Raw genomic sequence first — 25,864 nt, forward strand, 5'->3', positions numbered from 1 at the left:
AATCCGTTAATCCGCTGTAATTAACTCAACAATCGATATTATACTTTTTTATTATACATTAAATTAGTCATGTAGAAGTGTATTCGGTTAATTTATGAAGACTTCGTATTTTTTCCACGTATAAAAAACGTATTTATTGTATTTTGTAGTCTTATCTTCGTAAATGTCAATGTAATTGAATGCATTTAGTAAACAATAAAATAAATTAAATTATTAACATAATTCAAATGAATTGTTTTCGATTAAATATTGGTCAAGCAGCAGTAGCATGTTCTAATTAGAAATCGTTTATCGTAGTCACTGATCGGAAATTATGTGCGAATAGTGTACAGCAATGATTTAACCTATATAAAATCGTTATTTTTTGACAAAATGTTTAAAATGTTTCACCGAATAGTATAATAAAATAACGAGTTTAATTCTCGATCAACTACATATTTAACCGGCTTATTTGGTATTGAAAAATTAAAAACTATAAAAGCCCGGATTTAACCATAAAATAATAATGTATTGCGGATATTGATACAGTAGTTGAATACACGTAATAGTGTACTAAATAAATATTAAACATAAATCTGTTTTTAATAGTTATCCAACTATAATGTATGTATAATTAATTGTGTTATTCAAATAGTTTTAGGTTTTTTTGGAAATTATATACAGTTTACAGATTTTTACTAAAATAAATGTAATTCCTTCTCATTCAAGCAAATTACTTACTACGCCACTGATCTAGTGTAATAAGCAATCCCATATTAAGGGGGGGGACCATGGCCCCGAGCCCACAACCAATATCAAACAATAATGGGCCCCTAGTGGTTAGAGCATTTTTTTTTTTTTTATTAAATCAGAAATATTTAGATAAAATACATTATAATATTATAATAACATTATAATTACATTCATTATAATAACATTCAGTTTGTTCCGGTTAATAAAAGTTGAGTAAAATAACATTTAATATTGTATTATTTAATAATAAAACATAGAGCAATATTGTACATAAGATTATTATATTATGGTTATATACGATAATTATGTATTTTTATATTAGCTAATAAATATTTAAATTACAAAGTTATATACTTATTTTTTTCTATATAAACGGTACGTCAAAAAAAAAAAAATCATTCAATATTTGGGTTTAGGGCTTATAACTTATAGCATTTACATTTTTTTTTTTTTTTTGAGAGAGGTCATAGAAATACCTATGTGAGCTATACATTTTTTTTAGATAGCTAAAAAGCTAAATACGAAATTTTATGTTCCATATTTTTGCATATTTCAAAGTATGAGTATTATTTTGCTTTTTTCTATTTTGCAGACTTATTCTTGCATATTTAGAAATTTGTTAATTGCTATTTTGCTTATTAAGTCTTTTCAGTTACGTAGCATTTAGAACATTTTTTTTAATAATAACAAATAATTATAATAGTATTTACTTTTATATTTGTAATTAATTCATAATAATTAACTAAGTCTTCTTCTTTTGGTTTGGTTTAAATTATATATTTATTTTTATCATATAGTGAAACGATCGGAATTTTTATTATAAGAGATTTTTTAATCGAATTCCTAATTAATAATTTGAGTATAAATAAAATCTTTGTAGGTATGGAAAATGTGAAATATTTACAAAATATGTAAATATTGGTGAAATATTTAAATATATGTATTTACATCAAGATATATGAAAATATGTGAAGTAAAAAAGTTTTCTCAGATTATTCAGGATGTTATGACATGTATTAATTTTTAATCGGAATCGAGAGATTCACATTCAATAAAATAATGTGTTTACATAAAAATCCACGCCCTACTTAATAATATTGGCTTCTAAAATTGTTTGGCACCGGGCCCAGAATTATCCTAATCCGATCTTAGATATAAGCTTTATCGGTGAGCTGAACTGAAGAACGGTTGAATCCAGAATGTCGGAATCACCAGTACATCACTACAGTATGATGTACAAAAATTCTAACACTTTGGTAAATGCGGTTATGTACTAACCGTGCGTTAAAATAATTTACATGCTCTACGGTTTCGACTTTTAAACGTACATATTTATTCGATATATTTTCGGATTAAATAATAATTTTGAATCAATTTGTTTCCGTTGAATGTGTATCGCATTAACTTCCAGCATTACAATAGTCTTATGTTGTTATCGATTTTATTGTTGATTTAAATATGTAGATAAGTTTAAAAACGAATAAATATTGTAATAGGTATACGCAACGTTTCAGACAATACCAGTGCGTAATGATTAAAATTATCATATATAATAAGAATACACAAATAGTAAACACACATTTTCGGTCGATTGGTACCAAACAGTTGTTATAATAAAATATACAATACACGTATACTGAGTGCGTGTCAATTAATAAACTACTTTATTAATATAAATATAGCGGGCTGCTCACTTTGAGAGTTGCCTCACGACACAGTTTACCTTGTTCAAAACGTTCGCATATAGCTTTTAAGTTAAAATAAAATATAAATAAAACAAAATAGAGATAGTACTAAAAATACTACGGCTAGTTCACATGGAATGTTTAAATATGGTTCGAGTGTTTAATACATTATTATAAATGTGTATATATACATAAATGGACGGTACTTGGATATAATAAGCACTTAAAAAAACGAAACAATCTAAAGTGAAAATGATGGCTGATCAAATTATGAAATATTTTAAATAGTTTTTTTTCCGGGTATAATACGTGATTAACAAAAAGTAATGCATAGCGTCTGATATCGCATATACTTCAAATCGATTGCGATAATAATTATTTGTACTAAATGATAATTGTTGATATAAAAAAAAAAAGTAAGAAATAACAATGATATAATGACCCGGAACATTTAATAATAATACATAGAACATGTTTTTTAAAATGTTAACATTAAACATTATATAATGTTAATGTATTTATAACCGACCGAAATATATTATAATTCATTAAATTATTTTTCGCACAAAATGCCAAAAATCCGACGTCATTAGACGCATAAACCATAAGCAATTATTGAAACGGTTGAAACCCTTGGCTTGTAGGGTTTCCTATTGAAATGCGTTACGTGCCAATATATTTAATTTCTCAGTTTTCAAGTCTTTGTACAAATTATATACATAGTTAACGATCTAGATTCATCGATTTACGTGTATTCTATTACAGTGCATTAAATGAATATAAAAATTCCATTTTTCTTTTATTAAATACTAAATTCAACGTTTTGAAGGGTATAAAATATAATGATACTTCCAACATCAACCGTCACCTCACGCACTAACTTCTTACCTAGTGCATAACTATTTTTTGTTATTTACCAAAACTAAAATATATAAAAAATAATAATAATTTTAAAAATAACTTTATGATTATAACATCACCTTTAAACCGTACAATATATTTTGCAGTAACATATTTGTGGTATAACCGTGTTTTACGCGCATAATGTGAATTCTGCACAACAATAATATTGTATAATATACGTAACGCGTCATTGATACCGGAGCAAACTTATTTTCTTTTTCAATATCTGACACAAAAAAAAAACTACATACTACATGCTCAAGGCTCGAGCAGCTCAACAGAGCACACTTCACTAGTACACTAAAAACTGTTTTATTGTTATAATTTGTTATGTGTTTTGTGTTTTTACACGTAGGCTCTGAGTTTTTACGACTTTCGGATGTGGTTGACCCTGGAAATAAAATACAATCGGCGGCATAAATTCAAATGGGACAAATAATGTATCGAATGCTTCTAGAGTTAACTTTTTAGTGAAATCCACCGCGACCGTTTCAATCGCAAAACGAAAACACGCATCTTCTTTCGACTCCGGACACCGAATATATTTTTTATCTCCTACTACAAGTTTAAAAACCTACCACGCGAAATCGACCATAAATATTGACCTCTATATACATTTGTCGTAGAAGTACAAATTGTATAAATACATGTTAAAATAACGATTAATTTCATGCTCATCTGTTTTGTAAACGTTAAATATATCGAGTACCTACGCCTCATAAAGTAAATAATTATATACAAAATTGTTTATCACGCTTCGAAATATGGCAGAATTGATATTTTTTTCAAGATATAGCTCGAAAAAAACTAACCCTTCTTGAGCTGTTAATGCACTGTGTAATTAAACGTGTGTTTACGTTGTGTAATTATTTAAATAGCCTATAATCTTTACTGTGTATAAATTGAAATACGACGGGATTTCAATATTTTACAATTCAGTTGCATCTATAACAAAAAAATTATAATTTTTGAACCAAGGATAATATTGAGAAGGTAAACGAATCCGATAGGCAAGAATCAGGATTGGACAATTTTCGTTCGGGTTTTCCGCAAGTTTCTCCTGTACCAGAGCCATAATTACCTGTTGTAGAACATTAAATTATAACTAATTATAAACTGAAAATGTACAAACAAAAATAATAATAAATAACTTTTATTAATTACAATCATCTCGAAATTTCCAACTATAAATAGTAATTTTAAACAACTTCAAATGTCCAAACAATTGTCTGATGCGTATTTGTTTTTATTTTTAGTTTTCCAATTAAGGCGATATACACGCAGTATAAAACCCGCACGGTCGAAATTATTGTTGCATTTCCGTTCACGCTGCTGCACATCACAACACCATCGACGGTCCTCTCGAAATCTAGAAGGACCTCGGTGCGCCACTGCTCCGGAAAAAAGTACGTACACGTTTATAAATGTAATATAATGACAATCGATAGCGAAAACATGTAATCATAAGTTGGCTTTAAAGTTACGCTTATCGTCGTGTCACACGCGTGCCTTTTGAATGACGCCATTGCATGTACCACTCACCCCGATCTAAATTATGGGTAGCTACGTGTTGTTATTGCGATGCGCTTTACATGTAAAGGAAAAAAGGACACACACGCGCACGCGTTTGCGCGCGGTTCTGACGTCAATCAGTTTTTTTTTTTTGATACTTTTACATCGGATAACCAGAAGTGTCAACCGGTAGGCGGAATCGTATAGGTGTAAGTAATTAGACGTGGAGTGGATAATAAAGATTTTCGCGAGGGTCTTTTTCTTTTACGTAGTAGCGTAGAATTTCGTCTGCTATGTGCCAGATAACAGATATAATAATAATTGTTATACCATATATGTTCGTAATTTTTCCTTTTTTTTTCACCCTCGTAGGGGAATCTTACATTACGATTAAGGGGATTGCGAGCCACGATTTTCTTTCTCTTTCTATTACACGCGCGATTCAGGGATTCGGACGTTTTCCGTTTCCAACGTACCGGATCGATCTATTGATGCGAAAAGGATTTTGAAAATTGATTGAATCTGTCGTAAAGTTTTCATGGCTTGCAATCCCCTTAAAACGAAAGATTTTCGAGCGTCCATCGTATCTTGTACCAGTTATCGAATCGACAATAATAGACAAATAATACAACACATACGGTAAAATGGTCTCGGCGATATTTTTAAATTATAAACATATACGCCATCACTCTGGATTTATCGTATATATTTAATAATAATCTGATCACGAAACACACGTGTTAATTTATATCGATCATTGCCTCACAACACTAGTTATAAAATCGATAAAAATCGACAAATAGTAATAAGTTTACTGTACAAAAATTGGGTGAAATACTTTCAACAAACATTTATCTCATATAATCGTAAAATTTAAATTTAAAATGTGATTGTATAATTTTCAACAGGAAATTAATTGAATTTACGAATAGCCGTCGTATTTTTATCATTATTTTTATTCAAATTTATTGTAAAATTAAGAGTTGTTAGACGTTAAATCTCTTTAAATTCCAATAAAAACGTATTCAAAAATAATTTAATACTATGGAAAAATGTATAATATTATAATATACGATACGCAATATTTATTATTTTCCATACACGTTCGCTCTTTTTGTTTGTTTATTCTTAATTTTTATTTTCACAAATATAATAGCGTCGTGAAAAATGAATAGGGTTATAAATGTACCTGATTTCACGACTTTGATCAGGTGTTTGATTGAGAATACGTTTAAATGTTGACAATCATAGTTTCTCAAATTTCAAGTGACTGACATTTTATTGCGCAATTCGTATTTACCTTGCTATACATCCAGAACACGACGGAGCCTAAGTCCCTTCGCACATGAGGTGACTGACACGCGACATGATTCCTTAGCAAAGTGAATTAGGATCCACGGACAACACGATTTGACTGTGACGCGAACAACGAACGACACGTGGGACCGGCAGTCCTGGTACACGTACATAATATACATTATTTTAACAAATATATATATAAAACAAATTATATATTTAAATATTTAAATTTGTTGGTGTAATTCGTTCTTCTGCATTCACGCTTACACTCGAATTAATATTCTTCCGACGAATGGCAGGAGATAAAACGTCTACAATTTCTTTGCACACGATTCCTACAAACATTTTGTAGAATGCCACTAAAGCTACACTAGTTTCCAGAAGTCGACAGTGATAATTCCTTTGGAACGAAAACTTGCTTTTTCCACCCCGTTATTGATTTTCTTTACTAACCAACCATTTGTAGAAATATTACGTAACAATCGCTTGTTCGTCACTCGAAGATGAATTCGACGTTTAAAAAAAAAAAAGCTACCGAAAAAACTGCACAACCATCAGTGTACGATTTGATATTAAACACGCGACAATCGTTTTGTGTGCGTACCCGCGATAGCTCGTTTCGCACAAATCACACTTGTAGCGCACGCGTCACGTCGCGTGTTAATCGCCTCCGGTTAACCTGATTGTGAAATTATTAGACACTTATTCTTAGTTAACTAATATACGTGTTAATTGATTTTATTTAATTGGCAACACTCAGTTTTATCATTAAATCGATATGATTCAACGGTAGAAATGAAAATTCTGCAAGCACCCAAAACGTTCAAGTACGGTAAATTTCAAAAGAGGGTCATCCTATTGTATTGCATAGGTTGGCGATAATCGCATCGGTAAAAATCGATAACAGTTAATGCACGAAAAAACATCGACGATGGGGTCATCGTAGGTGACAAATATTCGGAAGACGGGGTTCGGACTTTGGTGTAGCAAACGAAAGCGAAACTTGAATCCCGCTTCGCCGTTGCCAGTCCCGTATCAATAGACTTTGCCTCCGTTTCAAAAACCACCCGGTGACCTGGTTGTGCGCGACGAAACATGTTCGAAAACGAACGGTTCGTGCGCTCCCGACGAGTTCGGCACTACCACCCGCACCCGTAACGTACAAATCATCGAGTCGGCGAAACACACGTCACACGACCGTTTAAAATATAAAACAGTTATGCAGGCAGACGGAACAGATAACAACCGTTGCGATCCAAATATTTCGCTGCGCTGCGACGAGCTCGTGTACGGACCGCGGGCGAGTATCGATTTCGGAACGGGCGACCGTTGGCGGTTCTTCGGCATACGGACCCACGCGGTGGCGCGCAGTTACGTACGTGCGCGTAATGGTCACGTTGATCGCCGCGTACGGTTGACGGTGCGCGATAATGACGGGCAGCAGGGTGATACATCGTCGGCGGCGGCGGCGGCGGCGATGACGATGGTGAAGGCTGCGGGGAGGTCGCGTTGGTGGTGGTACGAACGGGGAATACCCCCGCAGCGGCGTCGGAGCGACGGCAATACTGCCGCGGCGACGACGTACCAGTATGTCATCGTTCGTTGACGTCACCGCGTGTTCCACGGCCGTGTCGCCGTCGTCCGCGTTACCTACGGCCGCGGAGGGGAGCGTGGCGATTCGCGTTCCGGTGCGTGCGTGCGCGCGAGCGCGCGCGTCCGTGAAGAATGAACCCCCGTCGCCTTGGGCCGGTCCTCCCGACCATTCAACAGGTCGCCATTGGTCAACCGGTGACCGGGTGGAAAACCCACGGCCGCGCGGGTGGGGGGCCCGGCGGGCCGCCCTTACGACCGCCACCGTTAACGTCGCCGCCGCCACTCGGTCCATCGTCCAGACTTAAATGTCCACCGGAGTCAGGTGGCATCTCAGTTGATCGTTTTCGGTCGACGATGGTATCCCGGTGGTCATTCTCGTATATAATATAACAACAACAATAATAATAACAACAACAACACGACGACGACGACGACCACGATCACAACGCCGACGCCGGCGACGACGACGACGACGACGACGACGATATATCCCCGCGTTTGCGCTACGTATTGCTACAGTCCGTCCGCGCTCGCCACTCGACGTACGTACATGGTAAACGCGACCGAACGTTTCCAATAAAATATTAATATTAATTCGTCGATAAGTTTTTATTAATTTTATTTTTTACATTTTCATTGTTTACTCCGTATCGCGCGTATGTTAAATCGAAAAAAAATTTGTTCGTCCGTGTTTTAGTATACTATTATTATTATTATTAATATTACTGTTGTTTTTATCTCTTTATAATTGCTTGCGGGTTTTTTTTTGTTTGTTTTTTTTTTTACTTTCTGTTTAAATCGATATATATCGATACCGCACCGCGAACACTCGCCGGTATAACGTCTCTCTTGGTGCGCGTGTGATTATAATATTATAAAATAATCGTCGGTGCACGTACGCTTAAAACGCAAACAAATACACTACGGAGACGTCAAAGGTTTCTAGCCCGAGTGCGTGTACTTTATTTATTTTTCTCTCGCGACGCGATTTCGGATGGTTGTTTTTCGCTGTGATCCATTTCACGCCGTTCCGTACCCAATGGAGTCGTATAGAGGAGCAGGATGCGTTGACTGTTATCGGGAACACTGCAGGCAACAAATGCCCTCGATTCGGGTCCCGTCGTTCACCACGACGCCCGCGGACAGGCGACGGTATTCGTCGCAGCATCAACATCATCATCGCCGCGGTAATCCAACCGCCTCGCGAAGACTAGATTTCGCCCGCCATTCGTGTCGACTTTTCATCGGTGAGTGTTGTTCTACGGAGTTTGGAGTAGGAGTAGGAGTCAATAGGTGCGGATACATCATTACGTGTCCGATTACGGTCCCTTTCGAACCCGAGGTCCGTCATACGTAGTAAGGTAAACCGAGCTACTACGTGTACCGATATTATTTTATTATTGTCGAAAGCGATGGAATTAAAACGAAAAATCGAAACGGAAAAAAAAACTCCTAACCGATATCTGCGTTAGCATTTTCGTTATCATCTGCCGCGTATATTTTAATATATTGTGTATTGTTTTGTCTGCAGTCGCGCGTCGTCGTCGACAGCGTGCGAGTCGTGCAATGACATCGGTTGCATTTTACACGCAGGATCGGTCCTGAACGGTTCGAAAATGTACTGCATTCGGCGCGCATTCACGTAGGGGTGACCGTGACGCAAACGCGAAATGTTTTTTCGTCGTAACTTCGCAGATGTTTTCGTCTCCACGAAGGTTTATTTAAAAACTTTCCATTTTTGTCGACCGACGACCGCCGTACGTGCGCGTTGCGCGGCACGTACGCACGTTGTGCCACGGACGAAAAAACGTTCGTAGAGTTTGATGCGCGCGGATCAACCGAAACATTTCATCACCGCGAATCATCCGCGCAATGACGCACGCGTGCAATCTCGTGTGCACCGGATCCGGGACAAACATAATGCGCCCGAGAATTTTCGAAACGCACCAGTAATCGATCGTTACGCTCGAAATCGTAGTACGCGCATACACACTAATAGAGTTTCCCTAAGTGTGTTCCACGGAACCTTAGAGTTCCGCCAGATTTATGTGATTATTGAGAAACTTATTTTATACTTGGAAAAAATATTTTTTTATATTATTTTAAAAAAAATTGTGTTTAAACTAATTTTAATACAGAGTAATCATTAAAAACATTTTTTTAAGTATTGATTTCCCCTTATTTTTTTTGATCTAGAAAAATTAGAGTTGAATTGGAATTAAAGATATTAGGGTTCCGCGAAACACAAACTATTTTTTAAGGGGTCCGTGATTACAAACGTTTGGGAACCGCTGCACTAATATACGCACTCCGCTTGTCGATAAGATTTGAATGTCCCGCCGAGTGCTTTCCGTTCGACGTAATAGGATTCGGTTACCGGCACTTAGTGGTGCGCGTTGCTCGCGCGGAGAACGTTCTCGCGCAACGCACGTGCGAGGAGACGCGCGTGGGCGCACAATATCTTGTTGGAGAAAATGAAAACAAATCGCGCGGCCGGTGATAACGGTACAAGCGCAGTGTTTGTAAACAGAGTAAATGGAGTTCGATCGAAAACGTTTCCGTTATCAATCGTCGATTTCGATTACCCGCCAAATGATAATGCACTTCTGTATCATGCGCGGTACGTTTCAGTCGTCTCCTGGCGCGTTCAACAACGTTGCCTCCCGCTATTTCACCCGTATTTCGTATACTTTTTACGCGTGTTCCGCTGCTGGCCGTAATGGCCCGTGTACCAGACGTTGTTGGCGGTCATGCCCGTATAACCGTCAAAGACATGTAGACGAGTTCTTCATGGACATCCGTTCAAATCCTTAATGGACCAACGGACCAGTCGCAATTCGTCAATAGATAGGCGAGTGCGTTTGATTACGAACCGATGATTTTTCTCGTGGAACATGTACACTATCAGCATATTACTGTGTATTTCAATATTATTATGTTTTCGAAGTATAGTTTCATATCGTGTTTATTGAAAAACTTTAATGATTGGCAGTATTTTCGATAAATAAAAAAAAAAAAGTGTGTTTATTATTATTTTTAATTGTATCGATTATTTTTTTGAAGTGTGCATATTTTATGCGTTGGCTTTACGTGTTTAAAAATATCCTTATGTATACGATTTCATTGTTTTTCGAATATATTTTTATACAATAGTACCTAATATATGTACGATATGTATATATATATATATTATATTACTATTAATTATAGTTGAACACTAATGGATAATAACCAAACACGTGAAATGTCCTTATCAATGCGTTTTATTAGTAAAATTACTTTTCTACATAATCTTCTTTAAAATTGTTAAATTATACTATCGAACTATTCGATATATTTTCTGTAAATTTTAATGGAAGCGAAATCGAGGGTTTTCTCAATTTTTATCAGAACCTTAGAAAATGTTTAGATGTATTAAATCTTAAATAAATACTATATACCTTGCAATGTCATATGAAATAAAAAATAAGCAGAACACGCACTTTCGACTCCAACACAATAGTATTATAATATGCAAGATAATACAAAATATAATCTCAGCTACTTAAAACAAAATTCTAAGCTAAGTATGTTTTTTTTTCGTTTTGGACTTTCACGGTGGTCATTAAATTATATATTTACACTCGCGCCGGTGACGGTGTAATACGATCGCTTAATCGCAGTGTTTAAGATGGGTAATTTCGCACGTCGACGACACGCAGCACTAAAAATTAAAACGATATAATAATAATAATATAACGTCAAATAATATATTTATGCGTCAGACACGCATTTGTAGAGTCTCGTCGGCAGGAGCGGCTCGTCGTGTGAAACTTAGAGACTTCGCCTCCCCTTAAAAAAAAGCAGCTTCTTGTAAACAATAACTATTTAAAAATGTATAGAAATTACTCGTATGTAATAGCGTTTTCGATATAAATTATTATAAATTTAAGACGTTCGACAGTTTCAATCGTAATGTGTAACGGATTGGCTTGTTGGATGGTGGGGGCCGGGGAGAATAATCCGCGTATTATAGACGCTATTGAAACTAGGTTCACAACAATTTCTGTGCTATCACGCCGTCAGTAGTCGTTGTACACCGTCATCTACGAATTCGCAGATGAAAAAAATTGCAGAATTAATTTATAAAAAAATTTACCATCAAATTAAGTTAAAAATATCGACTAAATTTTAAATGAAGTATAATTAATTTTCCAGCAGAAGGATTTTTCTTGTTCGTTGTCACATGGAGTTTATGTTAAATAACTCAAGTATCCCCAGAATATTTACTACGAGCCGCTACTACTCGCCGGGGACGCGTAAACATTGTTTTTCTCTCTACAGATGATGATTGTTACATACAAGTAGGTACGTTTGAGTGGTCGCCGTGTGCGTAATACGTACTGCGAGTCGATATGAAAAACGGCTAATGCGCTCTTATGTGTGTATTCAAGCAAAAATGAAACGTATGCGCGCATACGTGTATGTGTGTGTACGTAATACGTACTACGAAACGATATGAAAAACGAATAATGCGCTATTATGTGTGCATTGAAGTAAAAATGTATACGTATGCGCGCGTGTGTGTGTATGTAACGATATCGAAGACCGATTCTCATATCATCCTATCTGCAGTAGTGGCGGCGGTGGGTATCGAGCAAACGGGTTAACGCTCACGGGGTTTGGATAGATGGAGAGGCGAAAGACAAAGCGACAGAAATGATATGAATACGGGATGGTGGCGGGGAAACATTGTAAGATCGCCGGTTCGCCGTGAATTTTTCGCTAATTGCTCGGCGAGCTTTTCGAGAAAAAAAAAAAAATGAAAACCACATAAAACCGTCGACGCCGCCGCCATCGTTACGTGTATACGTGCACTGTGCTACTACGGCCCTGCACTACGATCGGCACTAGACGAAAAAAAGGGAAAAAAGTAACCGATGCGAATTGAAAAAAAAATAAAAACGCGCCGACCAACTCTTCGTACGGTATAACTATCTGCTTCTCCTCCTCCTCATCCGTCACCACCTCCCTCCCGCGATTATGTTGCCACTACCTTCCTCTCCAGCGATTATGTTGCTCGCGCGCGTGCTCGTCGACGGCCCCCGAAGTCGTCACCGTGGTCGCGCGATCGCGTTCCAACTCTCGGCGCGCGCGGCTCCCGTGTACGTGTGTGTGGTCCCCGCTCGACAACAATACCACACACGGAAACGACCGACCGGCCGGACGACGATAATAATTAGCCAGTAATGTGTGTACGTGTGTGAGCAGCGAGATTCGCCGCTCGGTGCTGCCGTTGTGACGTCGTCAGCCGGTCGGAGACAGCCCGGCGGGCACGGTGATGGCGGCGGCGGTCTTTTTCCCATTGCCCCCCCTCCTCCTCCTCCCGTTACCCCCGGTACGTTCGTTAGAGCGCACGCGGCGACTAATTGGGGGGGTGCCGGACGACGAAATACTTCACGTGGAAGAAAAAAAAAACCGTTCGCCAGCACGCCGGGTACATACCGGTCTGCGGGTAATCAACACGGCGCGAATGCTGTGGCGGCGGAGTAGAGGATACACTACTTATTATTGTTCGTCGTTCGTGCGTGCAATATGTACACGAGACGATGGCGTTTTTTCCGTACAACGTTCCCTCTTGCCGTTTTTTTTTTCTTCTGTATACAGAGTATTCGCATGCGATTGAAATATATCCGTTCTCTTATTGATGTTTTCGCATGTACAGCCGGTTCGTTCGTCATCGGACTGATATTGGTACCGTGCGCCATGTCCTCTCCCATCAAATCGCAGTACTCGCAGCACCAACAAGACCATGGCGATGATGATGGCGAACAGCAGCAGCAGGAGATGTTGATGTTGACCGATCCGCCGTTCTGGCACAACCCGTGCGGCATGCAGATCACGTACGAGGGTAGCGGCAGCGGTACCATCGCCGGCAGCGGTGTCGGCCACGATATGATGATGATGGAATCCGACTCGGCAATGAGGCGCGAAGAGGACATCATCGACGGCATCGTGTTGTCCGCCAAACAAGCCCTATCGCAGGCCGAACAGTTTGCCGGATCGTTCGTAAGTACCTCGTTGTTGTTATTTTACACGCAACTTCTATTTAACTTCCATCCCCTTCATCTCGACCTATGCCACCTGCAGAGGTGGTTTGAACGTTTTATCGAAGCGGTTCAAACATAAAAATACTCCAAAAGAACCCCATTAAATTTGCGAATCCGTCTACAAACCTTAGAATTGTAAAAGTAACCATATACGTATGAATCAACTAGCGTATTAACTTTAAATTGATTCACCCGAAATTTGCCAAAAAGAAATTAACAATTCCCAGTTTTAGGTTTAAGCATTTTTACCGCAAATGTTTTCTTGCCAGGAGGGTCTCGGCAGAAGGTTCTAACAAGCCGCCTTTGTTTTTGCTATCCCGTATAATACGTAATACCCATACAATACGTATTCGTGAAATTTCTCGATAAAGATGTTGTACTGCGTGGGACTAGAAACTAATTGTCCGCCGTGGTGATCACGGCGGTGACGAACTTGATGCGCTGCACATAATCGAGATTTTCTATACGCGATGCTCGCGATACGATGTGTTGAAGCCTAATTTAGAATACCGCTACTCGTGCTTTGGTTATTCGTCCGTCCCGCGTCGTGCATCTCAGTTCTTTACAACTGAACGGAGCCGGGACATAACGAAACCCTCTCGAGTTCACTCCCATTCGCCACTTCTTTGGTCCCGAAACATACGCGTGCTAAAAACGGATGTATGCGTAACATCATTGGCGTGGCGAACTCAAATACTTTCAGTGGCCAGTATTTATTTATTTTTTCATTATCCGCTTATCAACGTACATACGAATCCCGCTCACTGTCCATTGGCTATTGTAAATGAACATTATAACACTGGGTTCTGTCACTTTCTTAAAAAATTGTCATATGAGCAGCTTCTTCTTCTTCTTCTTCTTCTTCTTATCGTGTCCAGTCTTTATTCACTCAGTGGTGGTGAGATTAATTGGCGACATGTCCGGGTCTGAATTTTATTGCTATGATCAATCTTCTATCGTATGACTGAATGACTGAATTATCGCCCGTTAGCTAATTACCGTTCTCTGCCGTACGATAAACATGTATATAAAACCACCGTCGGCCGCCCATCGACTTGAGAAAAAAAATTCTGACAGACTCAGTCAAACAGTCACTCCACAGCATAATACAACGGGTAATATAGTTACAGTGATACGTACGATGCACATACATTGTACAACAATGATATTTGAATGATTTTCATCGGTGGCACGTGACGACAACAACGTGTTTGAGCCGCGTCGCACGTGTGTTCTGCGGATAGCGCGCGCACAGCCGTGCTGAAGAGACGAATGGTGGAGGGGGGAGGGCGCGTTGACGATGGTGGCGACGGAGATGAATGAAATACGGCGGCGGGAAGAGAATTGGCCGATTAGTGACGGTCGTCAGCACTGGTGCCGCCACCTCGCGCTGCCACTCGAGCGTTTGAGGGGCGGTACCGTACGTTCAGACGGAACTAGTTACATTGTACCTACATTGTGTATCGTGCGCGGTGCATGTGAAAAAACCGCACGCAAACAGACGGAGATGCCGATTGCGGTCGGAGCAAAAAGAAAAAAAGTCTACGACCTGTAGATAGTTATTGCATTCACGATAACAAGTATACTTGCTGTGTGAGGTGTGTGTATATTTTTGTAACTGTTCGTTGAAGTTACCGCGCACAGAGACAACCCTTTCTATCGATGGGGTGTGCAACTGGTCTCAAACTAGGGCTTCGTGAAAGTGTAATTTAGGGGTGCTAGTCAGACGATAGAGATATACGCATTACAAAGAAACGAATCGAAAAGCGGATCATCTATAACATCAGTCATAATGCAAGTTGTTTGGACATATTGTGGTTTAACACAGGTATTCAAGATTCTGGGGTTCCGTGCGTTTTTTATAGCATCTTAAAGGCACACCATAAACAAAAATAGTATCTTCCTCTGACCGTCCCATGATATAATTCAAGCCATTTAGATACTTAAAAAATTTAAATAAATTAATAAATCAATAGTTTATAAATTTAAGCAATACCGAATGAAATTAATATAAATCAATTCCGAGAATAGCTTAAAACTAACGAACTTGTCAACGCGCCGTACAAACTTACACAAGGTTCGCGTCGTGTTCGTGAAAAAAAACCCGACTCTCGATGGATCGGCGCGAGCGGTTCGCGAACGACTCTTTGGATACGGCGTCCCAAATAGTTGTCGCGATCGGTACGGCTCGCTCACGTGTACCCGGCTAAAAACGTTTTATTTTTGTGTGATATCATCTGTATTGTTTTTTCGTGGTTTGCAATTAGGTGTTCCGATCTTGTCCTCGTTTAATTTTTTCCGCTCTGAAACTGTGCGCGCACTCACACATCGCGATGCACCTAGATAGTCCTGGACGACGTATTTTTTTTTGAACTTTAGACATGACCTCAACCGTTGACGTTCCCACGGTCCGCATGCGATAAACACGATAAATGCGCTCGGCGCGTTGTAGGTATGTCGTATGTGTGTAAACACGCTGCGTCGAAAAATACATTAGGTTCGCACCTAAATCGTTTCCGTCACCAGTCGTGTGTTGACGAATACACGTACATATACGATTATTGTATGCGTACCGGTACGTTATGACGTGTAAACACTGCGCGCGTGTGCGCGTGTACGATTATTTGTGCTGTTGGTGGACTATACGAGAGAACTGTTACGTCGGAAAATCCATACGTGTCGAACAATAGACGCGCACGTTGCAGCTGCAGCAGCGTACCTGCATAACGCACGCGCGCGCAGCACACTCATCGTTAGTTGCGAAACTCAAGTTTTTCCCCCGCGATTCGATCACACGTGTTTGCACACGATCTATGTGAATTTGTTACAATCTCGATCGCTGCGATTTTAACTACTTCATGGTTTTTCCTCTACGTCGTGTAAAGTGACGCTCAAAGTTACGAAACATCGCTACCGAGCTGTACGTGGTCTGTACGTGGTGCAGCCTACGCACACCATTAGTATTTTTATCATCGTTATGTATACGTCTATGACGAATATAATCGAACAAAACAATAATATTTCAACCCCGATGTCTCCAACCCTTTAATTGGCTATTATTTATTCTGCTGAGATTGCATGGAAACTGCTTAGTGCTTAGTGCTATATAGCTACCCGGAAAGAAAGAGAAAGAAGAAGAAGAGAGAAAGAGAGGTAAGGTGAGAAAAATCTCAAAAATCTTTCTTTGTAAACAAACGGTGTTTATTATGAAAGCGTACGATATTCAGTCGACCTGTTTAAATACAATGCAACACTAACAATAATATATCACTCGACCGTTAAATATTAAAAGTTAATATTAAGTTTACAATTTAATCGCGATTCAGTTACGTTCGGTCCGGTCAATCGCAGTCCGATACTCCTGCACTACGATTGCGAGTTCATTTAAGAAATTTTATCTTTCACCCCCTAAGCACACGTTTGTGTGTAAAAACGTTAAAGACGTAATATACATATATTTATATGTCCATATTTTTCTCCTCGTCTCAATATTTTTCTTTCGGAAAAAAACAATGTTATATAACCCCAAACGAGGAAAACATTCTTCCGTATAGTAACGCAATCATTAGTACTTCTCTCGTTGTATTATATTTTTCGATATGTAATAATTGGTACCTAATAGTTTATATCTCGTACAGGAACACATATCCGTGTGTGGGGGTATTTCGACAATGAAATATACGACGGATTCGAATTATGATATGACAAATATATGTTTACGTACAAAGTGTGACGGAAAGTTATAACGCTCTTACGTTATACTTTTGTCGCGAGATATTTTGTTATTTTTGTGACTATCGTTTATATTTTTTTGAGTATAAATATTAAGTACGTTTATTATTACTGCCGCTTATGTGCGTGAATAAATCGGTTTCATTTTTTTGTTTACGAATCATCGGGTAATGAGGAGATATAATCATCATTCTTATGACTAATAATGCATCAAACTGCAGTCTTATTTGACCAATTATTTCTGCAATGGTCGGAAACCCCGTTTGTTAAGAAATATCAAAAACGATTTCGTTTGCGGGTAAATTATACTACAATTATTTTTGAGATGACTCATTTAATTGTTTTTTTTTTCAGTAAGATCGGTGGTCGACTCAGGCGGGTGATTGTTTGGGAGTCAGCACGAGATATTTTGTGGTTTAACATTTTGTTCCATTATATTACAAACGGTTAATAATAATACAATCGAAACGTTCGATAATGATATTTTTTTCCCACTCAGAGTCGCCGCTGCAGTTCTCAAACTCGCGTGGGCGTGCGTAAAACGACAATCACGCACATGGCGTTGAAAAGAAGAAAAAACGCCGTTTACGTAATTTCATTCTCGCGTGTCATGTTCTCGGGTCGTATTCGTCGGCGGTAAATCGAACTGGGAGGGGGAAACAAAGGATAAAATATTATTACTCGCACGCACTTACCGCGCTCGCCGATAACGCGAATCGGACAATACCCGTTTGCGAGTGTAATAGGACTTTGGGTTATCTGTTTTCACGCTTTTGCGTTACGATGTGTGGTGAAAAAAAAACGCCAAACGAATTACACACGTAAATTCGTTTCGTTTTCGAATTTTTTTTGCGATAAAAACCAATAGCTGCCCGTACCATCATCAGCTGTTTACGGCGCAAGTGTTCCGATCTCATCACGTAGTCGGATAGGTAGGAAAAATACGATACCGGTCGCTCCGCAGACCGTCCGTCGCCGCTGGTTCAGCGAAACCAATTGCGAGGTACACCTCGCGGCGACGACGGCGGTCATTCATCGAAACGCGGAAACGAAAATCTCGCGGACCGTAAGGGGGGAGGGAGGATCTGCGGTGGCATGAGAAACGCGTTTTACCTGGAAAACCATGATAACGTTGGCCTGTCGTCGTCGGTTTCCGCTTATCGGCTCGTATGACCGAACCGCGCGCAACATTATAAACACATTATTGGCGTCACGCGTGACAATAAACACAATCTATTTCACGGGGGCGGGGTATATGACTCCCATTTCAAACGAAACCGCCTCCGCCCGCAAAACTTTTTCTTTCGTCGTTGCGTCTCCAAACGTGTGTTTCTCTCTATTAAACGCGGATACGACCGCGATATTTTTGCTCGAGTAAAATACACTTATTCCTCAACGTTTCGGTGTTATTTCGATTTTTTTTAAAAAAAAAATGTTTTCTATCATCCGATGCACAATAGTTGCAAGTCAATGGAAATTATACGCGAAAAGTCAACACCGGTTATCGTACATTACATGTATACGTAAATATAATTATATTTTGCGTGTTGTTTTAAACAATATAATTCGCATTACGGTAATACGCACACGTTTAACGTTAATATTTACTGTTATAAGACGATAATGACATAATAACTCGTTATACCGATTAGTTTTAAATTATTACTACTTTTTTTTCCGATGAATATTGTTTAAACATCGCATGCAATGAACAACAAGTATGAGAGAGACGGTTGGTGACGAAGAGAGTTTATCGTTTTACACTTTTGTTATACAAAATTGAAATCACACGACCATTATAGTCTAATCGACAAATTTCGATTCACGTTATTTGTATAAATACTCGTATACATATTGACTCATAGGTAGAGAACAATTATGTAATTATTATTTTTTATTTTTTTGCTATTTAAAATTAAACAGTTTAAATATTTAACTTATAATTTACACTTGGTGGTGCATGATAATATATAGCTCACAATTTTGTTTTGTAAATTATAATATTTTTACGGTTCGCAAACAAGTTAAATCTTTCATTAATCTCGGCGTAAATGTATATAGACGTCCAACATCAATATCTTTATACTTCGTATATTATCTGTTTTTTTTTTTATTTCATCACAGTGATTTCTCTCCCTTAGTATGTTACAATATACATACAATGTAAGTTCAATTCTAGCTCACAATGTATCATATTATTTTGTGTGTGGAGATGTATGGTCTGTTGTTCAGCAGCTGTGTAATACGCGATGATTTCGAATACTACCCGATAAAACGATTTACATTGTTTTGGTCTACGGACCGATCGAATTGTTTTGATATTATTTGTCTTTGAGGTCACGCGTTAAACGAAAAAAATATATAAATTAATTTATACATGCGCGCGCGTATACCAACACGAGTCGACGACAACTCATAAATTTCACGTAGTGTAAACATTATCTGCTGTAATAACACCAAAAGAGAGAGAGAGAGAGAGAGAGAGAGAGAGAGAAGAGAGAAAGAGTGTGTGTTTAACATACAATGTATTGAGTTAAAAAATAAATGAAGACAAAAAAAATTCCACTTGTTCGTATACTTTTCGGCTCGTCGATCAAGTGCCTGTTTCGATAAATTCCGTACAAGAAAAACGACAAACAAACAAATAATAAAAAGGATCGAAAAATAATTATCTCGCTAGCTCGCATAGTATTTTTCGATTCGGGCACCTGGGGTAATTACGTTGTTACAGCGTACGATCACAACTCGTCGACGAACGCGATAGACCGTCAGAGAAAGCTCTGTCTGTACACACACGAACGTACTATGTCTATGTCTACGTCGATGACTGTCTACACAGACGACCGTGTAGCATGGTGTGTACAACATGTAACTACGGTGATACGGGAGAGGACTTTCCGCCACGAGGAGCATTATATTTTTGTTAACAAAGTTGAGCGTAAAAAAACGAAACGACAGGCGAACGGAAAAAAATAATACGAATATAACGTGAAAATGAAACAACAATAAAACTGTTATAAACCGTCAACTCATCACATGCACTCGATCCGGCGCGGTTTCCAACGATTGCGGTCTCGATATTTTTCGGACACTGTCGTAGGCGCGATTACAACCGACACGTATTGTGTACACGTAAGGACCGAGATACGAAGTCAGGGACTTTTAATAATAATAATAATATAAATACAAATATAATAAAAATAATATTCTACGCGCTTGCGTATTGTGCCGTGTACAGTATAATACGATTATTTGTGCCTACTCGTATATAAAACTATATATGTGTGTGTGAGTGTGTGTATGTGTGTGTACGATGTAATGTGTTGTAAATAAACGATGTATAGATATTTGAGAAACATTGAGACGCGCATATTCGTCACAGCAGCATCTAGTTTCTGATCACCGACGGATTTGTCTTACGCATACGTTTTGGTTTTTCGAATTGACAAAAAAATATTTTAAGGTTAGGTCAAAACAAGCTTCCACTGCATTTGAAACATTCCCAATGCAATGCTGGGAATGGTGAGTATTGCAGGAATCGGAACGAATTTGATTCTAAGACACATAAAGTCTCAATTCCGGGTTCAGGTTTCAGTACTTGAAAGTACAGAATTATTTTATTTTACAAATACTAAACCGTTCTTATAACGAAACTTTTTCAAACGAAGTTTCAGTTCTATTTTGGGTGTTTTTAAAGGTTAAGGTTCTATGATTCGGTCAGGATTCCTGTTCCGAAACAGGTTTTTTCCCGGTATTGTTCCTGCCCCTGGGGGATATATTACAGAACTCAGTCGTTGTTTCTATTTAGCTGATTCCTGTGCACGTAAAATTGTGATTTTTCTATAGTCCTTTTCCCCTCCTTAAAAATTGGTTTGCCGGTCGGGTTATAGGTCTGAAACTTTCCCCTCTGTATTGCAATTTTGACTGCGGCAGGTCAACATATGTTCATGCACGTGCGCACACACACACACACACACACACACACACACACACACACACACACATACACACACACATATATATACAGTGTAATAAAATTGTATATACTAAAGTAATAATAATATAATATTAATAATGATGAAAAGTCAATGGACATCACAAATCCTGTCTTTTGGTGGTCACATCGCCACGCTGCGGTCTCGTCGCCGCTCGCCGCTTGTATCCTTTAATCTCACGACCGACCGCCAATAATGGTGGTCAATAATGACCGCGTAACAGTCGTCACCACCGTCGCCGTCGTTTTCGTATTTATTCTTTGTGCTCCTCGTATTATAATGTATAAATACGTGCATAGACCGCAAATAATAAAGATAATAAAACAAGAGAGAATATATTACATTACGTTTTTATATATGGAGACGGAACGAAAAAAAATCCCCGACAGTTTTGCGCGTTTAACATACCCTTCGATTAGCCGTCTTCTATAATATGCGTGTATACCATATATTATTATATTGTTATAAACCTGTCCGGTTGTCAGTAGGAAAAAAAACCCCGTCTCGTTATCGCCGCGATGTCACATACCTATATACCGACCGTAACGATTTTTGGTTATTTATTTAATTTAATTTTTTTTTCACGCACAGGTGGTCGGAACGTTTCACGTAGACGTCAAAAAATTTCACGACGTGTGGAAAGACACTACGCTCGAGTGGCTGCAGCAAGCCGAGTACATGCCCAAAAAATTGAACGTGCCATTGACAAAATCCTATCTGGATAAGCTGACGTTCAAAGACGTTCTGCCCGCCGTTTACGTGGGCATGCAAAACCTGGCAGTGGGCTTGGAACAAGTGGCTTGGGACCAGGATCGGGAAAGGCTGTCGTTCGCAAAAGACTTCAAAAACATCACGTTTCAACTAAGAGCCGTGAGTACATCTGTAAATATATTACAATAATATTATGACACCATACAGACATCTTCCTACTAATAGAAAAAAATCTTCAGCACGTCACTGGATCGTTGCGTGATAACTTCGGGTAATCACTGGTTTCTAGTCGTCCTATAATACATGTCGATTGTATTGCGAGTGCTTCAACGGTTTCGACGGAAAAAAAAAAGTCACTTTTTAACATTGTGTGAAGTGTATATACATAACAATATTATAGTATTACTCGCACGTGTGACCGCTCGCACGTAGACATGCAGTACTTATTTTGAAATGGTCCACATTTTTCGAGTGCGAACGAAAAATAATTATAATAATAACGTAACACAGCCAAATCCTGATAGAGATATTATGTACGGTCTGCTTTACTAACGTATTTCTTATGGTGACTTTATAGACGAGTATTAATGCTATGTTATAAGATCAGCAGCAGAAAATGCGAATATACAAAAATTATAAATATATATATATATATATATACACGAGTTATACATACTAATTTCTTAATGATTGGTTATTATAATTTTTTTTCTTCTAATTTTCTGCATGTTTATGCGAAAAACATTTATTCTCTTGTTATTTCGCGCTACTAGAACCTGATGTTTTTCGGCGCACCAACAGTATGATTATACATCGATTTCCATGTTATTATAATATATAAATATATATATACACACAAATAAATATGATTTAAATACCACTCACTCACTAATTTATCATCGTAAAAATAAAACTACTGATTCATTTGAAATTATGAGGAATTGTCTTTATTACTATGTTAAGGACTTTTCAAAATTCGCATTCTTAGGGTCGAAACAATGTTGAAGTCTAGTTTTTCACTTTTTGGTTACCTAGGAAATATTTTATTTTATTGAAAATATGCTAATTTTAATAAAATTACCGTTTGATTTCTAAAATAATAAAATATCTCTCGGGTGTGACCGGATAATTCGGCTAATACTATACATACTTAAACGGCTCATATGACTTTATAAATATAAATAGTAAACACAATATAACGTATGTACGCGTGCACTATATATTACAACGATGTCCATTTCTAGTAGATATTTTAAACTTTTAATCAATGGACCACTTCGAACAAGTCAATCTAGTTTTCTAATGCTGGTATAAAAACACACACACACATATTTCAATCGGCTGACACGAATTACAATTATAATAATGTGTTGTGTATAATGATGTCGAGTGAAAATATAATATTTTCAACGTCACAGATTTACATTGATGATTCATTTCTATAATATTAATAGTATAAATATAATTTTATTAATATATAATTTTGTAATATTATTATATTATAAAATTATAATATTTTAATATTATAGTACAATAATACATTCCTATTTCACTTATTGTATCTGTTGAAGTTATTATCGAAGCCATAGAACTACACAGTCTTATAACCGATAATTATTTTGACCGGTCACATTGTAATATAATCGAATTGGTGCAAGTTTAGTTGGCGATTACCGACAGATGGCCAAAAATAGAAAAGTCGGAAACGAAAACTATTATGTGGCTAATTTTGGATCAATTTGGGTTAAATTTTTTCGATCGCCTCTTGTTATTATTGTCTTATGGTTTACAAATCGTTACGCGCCCACTACTAATCACGTATAATATTCGTACAGATCATGTATACAAGTAGTATGTTATCTTTAACAAAACAAAAAAAAAAGATACATCCTATTATTGTTATTGCGTACGCTTAGTTAGAACCCAAAGGCAAATATGAAATAATGCGCTTAGGGAACCGTCGGACTTTGGAACACTATATACTCGTATAATATAATATTAGTACGTTTTGGAGTAAACATACACATCTGCAGAGGCGGCAGGATGAACCGTGAGCCTGGAAGGCATGCCCACGCAATGCTACTTACTATACGTTTATATGATATTGATGAAATTATGAAATAAAAAAAATAAAAATGATGTTTCTATATATAATATTTATTTCTCGCAAACGTACGCATAAAATTGTACGTCAATCCAGTCGGAATAACATACCGAAATAATAATAATTTACGTACACTTAGTGTGCGTATAATATGCTGCGTGCGCGTTACAAATAACATTGTTAATATAACTTGTATATTATAATTTCATAACAATTGTGACACGATGTACTGAAGGTTTTTTTCCTTTTTTCTTTCCTCAGATTTTGTGCGAAATGTCGATGGCCATTTCCGAGATGAATGAGACCGAACCACGCGTGTCCAGAAATATTATGCCGATGAGGTTGAGGGTCTCACGGGACAACAGGTCGTTGAGAGATTGGCTGATCTTGCGCGAGTACATCACCAGTCTACAATATGTGATCGAAGTATTCGTACATCTCAAGTCGAGGAGATAATAGACGCGCACGTCTATCTCGCCACCGCTGTGTCGGACATCATCACCGTACTCTATACTTACGTATACGTATTTTCTACATATTGCGTGTATCAACTTATCCGTTGCTTTTTTCGCACGTCATTGTGTTCTATACATAATATTATCATAATATCGTAGACGATGACATAGACGCCACTGCGCACGTATACATAGATTTAAGCATTTACAATTACGTTATTATCGTTATCATCATTATTATCGTTGATGTTATTATTAACATAATATTGCATTTAAAATCGATTATTATCATGATTTTCGTCGGATATCTACCATCACGACTCTGTATCCTACTTATCGTCCGCAAACGTATTTTTCCACTGAGTGGTGCCATCCGCAATGTTTTATTATTATACCCACAAGTCATTTCTCGTTCGTTTATATCTCACGTTTATAGTTATAAGACATTATTGAATTATATATTTCCCTGAATTGGATGTGACTCGCGTCGTACGTGTACGTATGGTATGTATTTGTTTTTTTCTACGCATCGCGCGCGTATAAACTATTATAATATTATCAACTATTTCTTTTGGTAGACTAATTATTTTTTAGTGTTAACGGTTTTTATTTATTTATTTATTTATTTGGTACCTCTGCGTACTCGGACTGTTATTTACACGTTGTATAAATGTTTATCGAATTGTTTTCCTGGCAATCTATCGTACAGTAACGACACGTGTCTAGTTTGTTAAAGTCATTGTAGTTATTATTACATTATGATTATTATAATTTATATTATTATCATATAATATCTAATCGTTACGATATTTGACCTCTTACCTCTTATCTTCTTCCTCACTTATATTTATTTATATATTAAGATTATACTGCTGTAAACAGTATTAATCATACTGCATGTTTGTCGCGATTGTTTTTATTATAATTATTATATTTTTTTTATTAGTATTTATTTAATTTAATAGTATTGTCTGTGATATTTTATTGCCTATTTAGATATTATTACAATTATTATTATTATTATTATTATTATTATTATTATTATTATTATTAT

The 25,864-nt window shown here is 37.5% G+C and overlaps 1 protein-coding gene across 1 annotated transcript; it reads left to right on the forward strand.

The window, feature by feature from the left end:
- Window positions 1-7,737: 7,737 nt before the first annotated feature.
- On the forward strand, window positions 7,738-25,715 carry LOC112692339. The gene is made up of 4 exons (XM_025566981.1): window positions 7,738-8,971; window positions 13,429-13,772; window positions 22,132-22,410; window positions 24,617-25,715. Exons 1-4 carry the CDS (start codon window positions 8,719-8,721, stop codon window positions 24,809-24,811), a joined length of 1,071 nt encoding a protein of 356 aa, XP_025422766.1. The 5' UTR covers window positions 7,738-8,718; the 3' UTR covers window positions 24,812-25,715.
- The last annotated feature ends 149 nt before the right edge of the window (window positions 25,716-25,864 follow it).

Source organism: Sipha flava, unplaced genomic scaffold (assembly GCF_003268045.1).
Source record: "Sipha flava isolate LNK unplaced genomic scaffold, YSA_version1 73_pilon_pilon, whole genome shotgun sequence".
NCBI lineage: Eukaryota > Metazoa > Arthropoda > Insecta > Hemiptera > Aphididae > Sipha > Sipha flava.